At 42.3% G+C, this 10,521-nt stretch overlaps 2 protein-coding genes and 1 non-coding gene across 3 annotated transcripts; all 3 read left to right on the plus strand.

Moving 5' to 3' along the window:
• Nucleotides 1-4,251: 4,251 nt before the first annotated feature.
• On the plus strand, nucleotides 4,252-4,355 carry LOC130964565 (small nucleolar RNA R71). The gene has a single exon (XR_009080654.1). It is a non-coding gene; the product is annotated as a small nucleolar RNA R71 (small nucleolar RNA).
• A 3,741-nt stretch (nucleotides 4,356-8,096) lies between these two features.
• LOC130962665 (protein FAR1-RELATED SEQUENCE 5-like) lies at nucleotides 8,097-8,516 on the plus strand. Its single transcript, XM_057888848.1, has one exon. It carries the CDS (start codon nucleotides 8,097-8,099, stop codon nucleotides 8,514-8,516), a length of 420 nt encoding a protein of 139 aa, XP_057744831.1.
• Nucleotides 8,517-8,525: 9 nt separating this feature from the next.
• On the plus strand, nucleotides 8,526-10,253 carry LOC130962667 (protein FAR1-RELATED SEQUENCE 5-like). Its single transcript, XM_057888849.1, has one exon. It carries the CDS (start codon nucleotides 8,526-8,528, stop codon nucleotides 10,251-10,253), a length of 1,728 nt encoding a protein of 575 aa, XP_057744832.1.
• Nucleotides 10,254-10,521: the final 268 nt, after the last annotated feature.

Raw genomic sequence — 10,521 nt, forward strand, 5'->3', positions numbered from 1 at the left:
CAGACACATAATTGGGTGAACCTTTTCAGATTGTGACTCAGCTTTGCTAGAGTCCCCAATTAGAGGTGTCCAGGGTTCTTAAGCACACTCTTTTTGCCTTGGATCACAACTTTATTCTTTCTTTTTCTCTTTCTTTTTCTCTTTCTTTTTTTTTCGGTTTTTTTTTCGCCTCCTTTTTTTTGTATTCACTGCTTTTTCTTGCTTCAAGAATCATTTTTATGATTTTTCAAATCCTCAGTAACATGTCTCCTTTTTCATCATTCTTTCAAGAGCCAACATTCATGAACCACAAATTCAAAAGACATATGCACTGTTTAAGCATACATTCAGAAGACAAAAGTAATGCCACCACATCAAAATAATTAAACTGCTATAAAATTCAAAATTCATGCAATTCTTTTTCTTTTTCAATTAAGAACAATTTTTTATTTAAGAAAGGTGATGGATTCATAGGACATTCATAACTTTAAGGCATAGACACTAAGACACTAATGATCACAAGACACAAACATAGATAAACATAAGCACTAAAATTCGAAAAACAGAAAATAAAGAACAAGGAGATTAAAGAACGGGTCCACCTTAGTAATGGCGGCTCTTTCTTCCTCTTGAAGATCCTATGGAGTGCTTGAGCTCCTCAATGTCTCTTCCTTGTCTTTGTTGCTCCTCTCTCATGATCCTTTGATCTTCTCTAATTTCATGGAGGATGATGGAGTGTTTTTGATGCTCTACCCTTAGTTGTTCCATGTTGGAACTCAATTCTCCTAGGGAGGTATTTAGTTGCTCCCAATAGTTTTGTGGAGGAAAGTGCATCCCTTGGGCATTTCAGGGATCTCATGATGAGAGGGGTCTCTTGTGTGCTCCATCCTTTTCTTAGTGATGGGCTTATCCTTATCAATAGGGATGTCTCCCTCTATGTCAACTCCAACTGAATAACAGAGGTGACAAATGAGATGAGGAAAGGCTAACCTTGCTAGGGTAGAGGACTTGTCCGCCACCTTATAGAGTTCTTGGGCTATAACCTCATGAACTTCCACTTCTTCTCCAATCATGATGCTATGAATCATGATGGCCCGGTCTAGAGTAACTTCGGACCGGTTGCTAGTGGGAATGATTGAGCGTTGGATGAACTCCAACCATCCTCTAGCCACGGGTTTGAGGTCATGCCTTCTCAATTGAACCGGCTTCCCTCTTGAATCTCTCTTCCATTGGGCGCCCTCTTCACAAATGTCAGTGAGGACTTGGTCCAACCTTTGATCAAAGTTGACCCTTTTAGTGTAAGGGTGTTCATCTCCTTGCATCATGGGCAAATTGAATGCCAACCTTACACTTTCCGGACTAAAATCCAAGTAATTCTCCCGAACCATAGTAAGATAATTCTTTGGATTCGGGTTCACACTTTGATCATGGTTCTTGGTGATCCATGCATTGGCATAGAACTCTTGAACCATCAAGATTCCGACTTGTTGAATGGGGTTGGTAAGAATTTCCCAACCTCTTCTTCGGATCTCATGTCGGATTTCCGGATATTCACCCTTTTTGAGTGAAAAAGGGACCTCGGGGATCACCTTCTTCAAGGCCACAACTTCATAGAAGTGGTCTTGATGCACCCTTGAGATGAATCTTTCCATCTCCCATGACTCGGAGGTAGAAGCTTTTGCCTTCCCTTTCCTCTTTCTAGAGGTTTCTCCGGCCTTGGATGCCATAAATGGTTATGGAAAAACGAAAAAGCAACGCTTTTACCACACTAAACTTAAAAGGTTTGCTCGTCCTCGAGCAAAAGAAGAAAGAAGAGAGTAGAAGAAGAAGAAATGAGGAAGAAGGGAGTGGCTTTTGTGTTCGGCCAAAGAGGGGGAGAAGTGGTGTTTAGGTTGTGTGAAAATGAAGGGGTGAAGAAGGGTATATATAGGGGAAGGGGGGTTCATGGTTCGGTTATGTATGGGTGGGTTTGGGTGGGAAAGTGGTTTGAATTTGAATGGTGAGGTAGGTGGGGTTTTATGAAGGATGGATGTGAGTGGTGAAGAGGAAGATGGGATTTGATAGGTGAAGGGTTTTTTTAGGGAAGAGGAGTTGAGGTGATTGGTGAATGGGTGAAGAAGAGAGAGAGAGTGGTGGGGTTGGTGGGGATCCTGTGGGGTCCACAGATCCTGTGGTGTCAAGGAAAAGTCATCCCTGCACCAAATGGCATTCAAAATCACGTTTTGAGCCATTTCTGGCGTTAAACGCCGGGCTGGTGCCCATTCCTGGCGTTTAACGCCAGGTTCTTGCCCTTTTCTGGCGTTTAACGCCAGTCTGGTTCCCCTTTCTGGCGTTAAACGCCCAACTGCTAGCCTCACTGGCGTTTAAACGCCAGTGGGTTCTTCCTCCAGGGTGTGCTGTTTTTCTTCCTGTTTTTCATTCTGTTTTTGCTTTTTCAATTAATTTTGTGACTTCTCATGATCATCAACCTACAAAAAACATAAAATAACAAAGAGAAATAGATAACATATAACATTGGGTTGCCTCCCAACAAGCGCTTCTTTAATGTCATTAGCTTGACAGAGGACTCTCATGGAGCCTCACATTTTCTTAGAGCAATGTTGGAACCTCCTAACACCAAACTTAGAGTTTGAATGTGGGGGTTCAACACCAAACTTAGAGTTTGGTTGTGGCCTCCCAACACCAAACTTAGAGTTTGACTGTGGGGGCTCTGTTTGACTCTGATTTGAGAGAAGCTCTTCATGCTTCCTCTCCATGGTGACAGAGGGATATCCTTGAGCCTTAAACACAAAGGATTCTTCATTCACTTGAATGATCAGTTCGCCTCTATCAACATCAATCACAGCCTTTGCTGTGGCTAGGAAGGGTCTGCCAAGGATGATGGTTTCATCCATGCACTTCCCAGTCTCTAGGACTACGAAATCAGTAGGGATGTAATGGTCTTCAATCTTCACCAAAACATCCTCTACAAGTCCATGAGCTTGTTTTCTTGAGTTGTCTGCCATCTCTAATGAGATTCTTGCAGCTTGCACCTCAAAGATCCCTAGTTTCTCCATTACAGAGAGAGGCATGAGGTTTACACTTGACCCTAAGTCACACAGAGCCTTCTTGAAGGTCATGGTGCCTATGGTACAAGGTATTAAAAACTTCCCAGGATCTTGTCTCTTTTGAGGCAGTTTCTGCCTAGACAAGTCATCCAGTTCTTTGGTGAGCAAAGGAGGTTCATTCTCCCAAGTCTCATTTCCAAATAACTTGTCATTTAGCTTCATGATTGCTCCAAGGTATTTAGCAACTTGCTCTTCAGTGACATACTCATCCTCTTCAGAGGAAGAATACTCATCAGAGCTCATGAAAGGCAGAAGTAAGTCCAGTGGAATCTCTATGGTCTCATTTTGAGCCTCAGATTTCCATGGTTCCTCATTAGGGAACTCATTGGAGGTCAGTGCACGCCCACTGAGGTCTTCTTCAGTGGCGTTCACTTCCTCTCCTTCCTCTCCAAATTCGGCCATGTTGATGGCCTTGCACTCTCCTTTTGGATTTTCTTCTGTGTTGCTTGCGAGAGTACTAGGAGGGAGTTCAGTAACTTTCTTGCTTAGTTGTCCCACTTGTGCCTCCAAATTCCTAATGGAGGATCTTGTTTCAGTCATGAAACTTTGAGTGGTTTTGATCAGATCAGAGACCATGTTTGCTAAGTCAGAGGGGTTCTGCTTAGAATTCTCTGTCTGTTGCTGAGAAGATGATGGAAAAGGCTTGCCATTGCTAAACCTATTTCTTCCACCATTATTGTTATTGAAACCTTGTTGAGGTCTCTCTTGATTCTTCCATGAGAAATTTGGGTGATTTCTCCATGAAGAATTATAGGTGTTTCCATAGGGTTCTCCTAGGTAATTCACCTCTTCCATTGAAGGGTTCTCAGGATCATAGGCTTCTTCTTCAGATGAAGCATCCTTAGTACTGCTTGGTGCATTTTGCATTCCAGACAGACTTTGAGAGATCAAATTGACTTGTTGAGTCAATATCTTGTTCTGAGCCAGAATGGCATTCAGAGCATCAATCTCAAGAACTCCTTTCTTCTGATTAGTCCCATTGTTCACAGGATTCCTTTCAGAAGTGTACATGAATTGGTTATTTGCAACCATCTCAATTAGCTCTTGAGCTTCTGTAGGCGTCTTCTTCAAATGAAGAGATCCTCCAGCAGAGCTATCCAAAGACATCTTGGATAGTTCAGAGAGACCATCATAGAAAATACCTATGATGCTCCATTCAGAAAGCATGTCAGATGGACACTTTCTGATCAATTGTTTGTATCTTTCCCAAGCTTCATAGAGGGATTCTCCATCCTTCTGTCTGAAGGTTTGGACTTCCACTCTAAGCTTACTCAATTTTTGAGGTGGAAAGAACTTTGCCAAGAAGGCATTGACTAGCTTTTCCCATGAGTCCAGGCTTTCTTTAGGTTGTGAGTCCAACCATGTCCTAGCTCTGTCTCTTACAGCAAAAGGGAATAGCATAAGTCTGTAGACCTCAGGGTCAACCCCATTAGTCTTGACAGTGTCACAGATTTGCAAGAATTCAGCTAAGAACTGATGAGGATCTTCCAGTGGAAGTCCATGGAACTTGCAATTCTGTTGCATTAGAGAAACTAATTGAGGCTTAAGCTCAAAGTTGTTTGCTCCAATGGCAGGGATAGAGATGCTTCTCCCATAGAAGTCGGGAGTAGGTGCAGTAAAGTCACCCAGCACCTTCCTTGCATTGTTTGCATTGTTGTTGTTTTCGGCTGCCATGTGTTCTTCTTCTTTGAAGATTTCTGTTAGGTCCTCTATAGAGAATTGTGCCTTAGCTTCTCTTAGCTTTCGCTTCAAGGTCCTTTCAGGTTCAGGGTCAGCTTCAACAAGAATGCCTTTGTCTCTGCTCCTGCTCATATGAAAGAGAAGAGAACAAGAAAATGTGGAATCCTCTATGTCACAGTATAGAGATTCCTTGAGGTGTCAGAAGAACAGAAAAATAGAAGAAAGAGGTAGAAGAATTCGAACTTAATCAGATAGAGTTCGAATTGTGCATTGAGAAGGAGTGGTACTCCATAGATAGAAGGATGTGGGAAGAGGGGAAGAGGATTTTCGAAAATTAAGTTAAAGAATTTGAAAACATTTTGAAAAACACTAATTAATTTTCGAAAATAAGAGTGGGAAAGAAATCAAGTGTTTTTTTGAAAAAGATTTTGAAATTAGAAGTCAAAAAGATTTGATTGAAAGCTATTTTGAAAAAGATGAGGTTAAGAAGATATGATTGATTTTAAAAATATGTGATTGAGAAAATATGATTTGAAAACAATTTAAAAAAAAAAGATTTGAAAAAAAATTAATGACTTGCCTAACAAGAAAAGATATGATTCAAACATTAAACCTTTCTCAACAGAAAAGGCAACATACTTGAAATGTTCAATCAAATCATTAATTGTTAGCAAGTATCTTTGAAAAAGGAAAGAAATTGATTTTGAAAACATTTGATTGAAAAGATATGCTTTGAAAAAGATTTGATTTTGAAAAACTTTGAAAACTTGAAAAAAAATTGATTTGAAAACAAAATCCTCCCCCTTGTGCCATCCTGGCGTTAAACGCCCAGAATGGTATCCATTCTGGCATTTAACGCCCAAAATGCTACCTTTTTGGGCGTTAAACGCCCAACCAGGTACCCTGGCTGGCGTTTAAACGCCAGTCTGTCCTTCTTTACTGGGCGTTTTGAATGCCCAGCTTTTTCTGTGTAATTCCTCTGCTGCATGTTCTGAATCTTCAGTTCCCTGTACTATTGACTTGAAAATAGAACCAAGATCAAATAAACAATACATGCAAGACCCCAAACTTAAATTTAGACACTAGACTCAAACAAGAAACATAAAATCTTTTTGGTTTTTATGATTTTGAAAATTTTTTTTTTGTGCTTTTTTCGAAAATTATATGGAAATAGAAAATAAAAGTTTCAGAATTCTTAATTTGGATTCCAGGAATCATTGCAATGCTAGTCTAAGACTCCGGTCCAGGAATTAGACATGGCTTCACAGCCAGCCAAGCTTTCAAAGAAAGCTTCGGTCCAAAACACTAGACATGGCCAATGGCTAGCCAAGCCTTAGCAGATCATTGCTCCAATAGCAAGATTGATAGAAATCAACAAGCTCTTGTGATGATTAGTTGAAACCTCGGTCCAATAAGATTAGACATGGCTTTTCAGCCAGCCAGACTTCAACAGATCATCATGAAACACTAGAATTTATTCTTAAGAACTCTGAAAAAAAAATACCTAATCTAAGCAACAAGATGAACCGTCAGTTGTCCATACACAAAACAATCCCCGGCAACGGCGCCAAAAACTTGGTGCGCGAAATTGTGATCACTACACAACTTTGCACAACTAACCAGCAAGTGCACTGGGTCGTCCAAGTAATACCTTACGCGAGTAAGGGTCGATCCCACGGAGATTGTTGGTATGAAGCAAGCTATGGTCACCTTGTAAATCTCAGTCAGGCAGACTCAAATGGATATAGGTAATAAACGCATAAAGCATAAAGATAAAGATAGAGGTACTTATGTAATTCATTGGTAGGAACTTCAGATAAGCGTATGAAGACGCCTTCCCTTCCGTCTCTCTGCTTTCCTACTGTCTTCATCCAATCCTTCTTACTCCTTTCCATGGCAAGCTTATGTAGGGTTTCACCGTTGTCAGTGGCTACCTCCCATCCTCTCAGTGAAAATGTTCCTATGCTCTGTCACAGCATATGGCTAATCAGCTGTCGGTTCTCGGTCAGGCCGGAATAGAATCCAGTGATTCTTTTGCGTCTGTCACTAACGCCCCGCCTGCTAGGAGTTTGAAGCACGTCATAGTCATTCAATCATTGAATCCTACTCAGAATACCACAGACAAGGTTAGACCTTCCGGATTCTCTTGAATGCCGCCATCAGTTCTCGCCTATACCACGAAGACTCTGATCTCACGGAATGGCTGGCTCGTTTGTCAGGCGAGCACTCGGTTGTCAGGCGATCAACCATGCATCGTGTATCAGGAATCCAAGAGATATTCACTAGAGCCTTGATTGCTTGTAGAACAGAAGTGGTTGTCAGTCACCTTGCTCATAGGTGAGAATGATGATGAGTGTCACGGATCATCACATTCATCAAGTTGAAGAACAAGTGATATCTTGGACAAAGAACAAGCGGAATTGAATAGAAGAACAATAGTAATTGCATTAATACTCGAGGTACAGCAGAGCTCCACACCTTAATCTATGGTGTGTAGAAACTCCACCGTTGAAAATACATAAGAACAAGGTCTAGGCATGGCCGAATGGCCAGCCTCCCAAAGTGAGTTCAATCATAAAAACATGATCAAAAGGCTCTCTAATACAATAGCAAAAGGTCCTACTTATAGAAAACTAGTAGCCTAGGGTGTACAGAGATGAGTAAATGACATAAAAATCCACTTCCGGGCCCACTTGGTGTGTGCTTGGGCTGAGCAATGAAGCAATTTCGTGTAGAGACTCTTCTTGGAGTTAAACGCCAGCTTTTATGCCAGTTTGGGCGTTTAACTCCCATTTAGGTGCCAGTTCCGGCGTTTAACGTTGGGATTTCTGAGGGTGACTTTGAACGCCGGTTTGGGCCATCAAATCTTGGGCAAAGTATGGACTATCATATATTGCTGGAAAGCCCAGGATGTCTACTTTCCAACGCCGTTGAGAGCGCGCCAATTGGGCTTCTGTAGCTCCAGAAAATCCACTTCGAGTGCAGGGAGGTCAGAATCCAACAGCATCTGCAGTCCTTTTCAGTCTCTGAATCAGATTTTTGCTCAGGTCCCTCAATTTCAGCCAGAAAATACCTGAAATCACAGAAAAACACACAAACTCATAGTAAAGTCCAGAAAAGTGAATTTTAACTAAAAACTAATAAAAATATACTAAAAACTAACTAGATCATACTAAAAACATACTAAAAATAATGCCAAAAAGGGTACAAATTATCCGCTCATCAGCCAGCTGGTAGCATAATGTTTGTCTTATTATTTCAGGACACAATGTATGATACCAGAGTGGAGGAAGATGCTGAGTCATCCGATTGGGAAGGTAGGGGGCTTCAATGTTGCCCGTTTTTTTGGGTTTGGATGGGTTGCGAGCTGAAGATGTTCTTGAAATGGAGTTCTCTTCACCTCAGGAGGCTAGCGGCTTCTATAACAATTACAGCCGACTAAAGGGCTTTGCATCAAGGCGAGGCAAGACGGTTAGAAACACTGCCGGAGAGATAGTGCGGTACACGTTTGTTTGTAATAGGCAAGGATTTCGAGAGAAGAAATGGTTGGAAAAGGTTGATCGCAAAAGGGAGCATAAGGCTGTAACCCGATGCGGATGCATGGCGAAGATGAGGATAAAGAGGAAAGAGGGTAGTGGGAGGTGGTATGTGTCGCGTTTTGTCGAGGAGCATAACCATGAACTTGCGTATGGGAAGCTTGTTGATTATCTGCGGTCACACAGGAAGATATCTGAGGTAGAAGTTGCTTAGCTAACAAGCATGAGAGAGATTGGGATTAGCATACCTAAGATTTATGAGTCCTTCGCAGCACAACTAGGGGGCTTTAACCTGGTAACATTCACAAAGCAAGATATGTATAATGAGATACGGAAACAGAGAGGTCTGCAAGGCGGAGACGTAAGTGCAGCTGTTAGGTACTTGGAAGGTCTGGCACGCATGGATGGGAAAATGTTTTGGCGGTACAAGTTGGGATCAGGGCAACACCTATGCAACTTGTTTTGGAGCGATGGTCGTTGTCAGGAAGATTATGGGATATTCGGCGATGTGCTAGCATTCGACGCTACCTATGGCCGCAACAAGTACAACCTACCTGTTGTAGTATTTTCCGGAGTAAACCACCACAACCAGACATGCGTATTCGGAACAGCAATGGTGTCATGCGAATCGCAGGAGTCATATATTTGGGTTCTTCGCCAGTTTCTGGAATGCATGCAAGGTAAGGCACCGCAATCAGTCATCACGGATGGCGACCCGGCCATGCGTATAGCAATCTGCACCGTTTTTCCTGACGCACATCATCGGTTGTGTGCCTGGCATCTGCTGAGGAACTTGACTGCTAACATAAGCGACCCGAGATTCACACAAATGTTTAGACACTGCATGCTGGCAGATATGGAAATCGAAGAGTTCGAAGCGTATTGGGAGTCAATGGTCAATGAGTGCGGTGTCAGGGAGGTTGAGTGGGATAAGGACTTGTACACCAAAAAGCACGCTTGGGCAACCGCATACATTCGTGGTAGATTTTTTGCTGGAGTACGGACAACCTCTAAGTGCGAGTCACTACACGCCAAACTAGGGAGGTTTGTTGAGAGCAGGTACGGGGTGTTAGAATTTGTCAGAAATTTTCAAAGGTGTGTGGATTTTCTGCGTGACACCGAGGATGAGCTAGACTTTCGTTCATGGTACGGAACACCTGTGCTACAAACGGAGTTCGTTGAGCTGGAAAAGTCTGGATGGACTATGTTCACCCGCGAAATGTTTCTCAGATACCGGGATAGCCTGAAAAGGTGTGTTCGTGTTAGAATATGTGAATTTGATGACAGTGAGAACCCTCATGCATATACTCTTCAGAAGTATCGGAGGCCTGAGATGAATTGGAAGGTTTATAGGGACCATATCTCGAACAGATTTACTTGCAGCTGCATGCGTATGGAGTCGTTTGGCATTCCTTGTGTGCATATCCTTTCCGTTTGTGTAAGGCTAGACTTGGTGGAAATTCCTGAAAGCCTTGTGCTGCGTAGGTGGTCTAAGGCAGCCAAATTGGAGATACATAACCAATGTGGTGAGCAACACACTGCTGAACCAAGTGTGACCTATAGGACACGATTGGGTGCTTTCTCCCAGCTGTGTAAGCGTTTAGGGCGCGTTGCTTGCATGAGTGATGAAGACTTCAAGCTTTACTCAAACAAGCTTATGAGCGATGCTCTGTTCCTTGAAATAAAGTACGGCTTAAGACCATTAACGGATAATATGACAACAGCAAATGATTGCGGGGTGAAGGACCCCATTCGTGTCAGGACAAAAGGCACGGCACGGATGAGTCAAGCAGGCGGTTCTGCGCCGAAAACGAAAAGAAAGTGCAGCACATGCGGGAAGCTAGGGCACCGGAGGACTAGATGCCCCAACGGAGGCGCGCAACCTTCAACGAGGAACAAAGAATCACTTGCTGGGAGAAATAAACGCAAGCGAACGAAGGTTACCACCTAACTTATTCCTGCATAGTCTATTTAGTATACGACGTGACCAATAAAACTAACTCTATGGAACGGTTTAATATTAATGGCATTTAAATCTCTGAACTCAACTAAACGGTGTTTTTGGAGCAGCAGTAGTTATTTCATTATTATGTGCCTGCACATATTTTTTCTAAAAATTTTAGATAATTAGTGTGTGTGTAAATAAAATACAGTTAGTGATTAATGCACGCAGGCCATTCTTTATGTGTTAATTTTTTGATTCCCACTGAACTGTGTGT

Source organism: Arachis stenosperma, chromosome 2 (genome assembly GCF_014773155.1).
Source record: "Arachis stenosperma cultivar V10309 chromosome 2, arast.V10309.gnm1.PFL2, whole genome shotgun sequence".
Classification (NCBI taxonomy): Eukaryota; Viridiplantae; Streptophyta; class Magnoliopsida; order Fabales; family Fabaceae; genus Arachis; species Arachis stenosperma.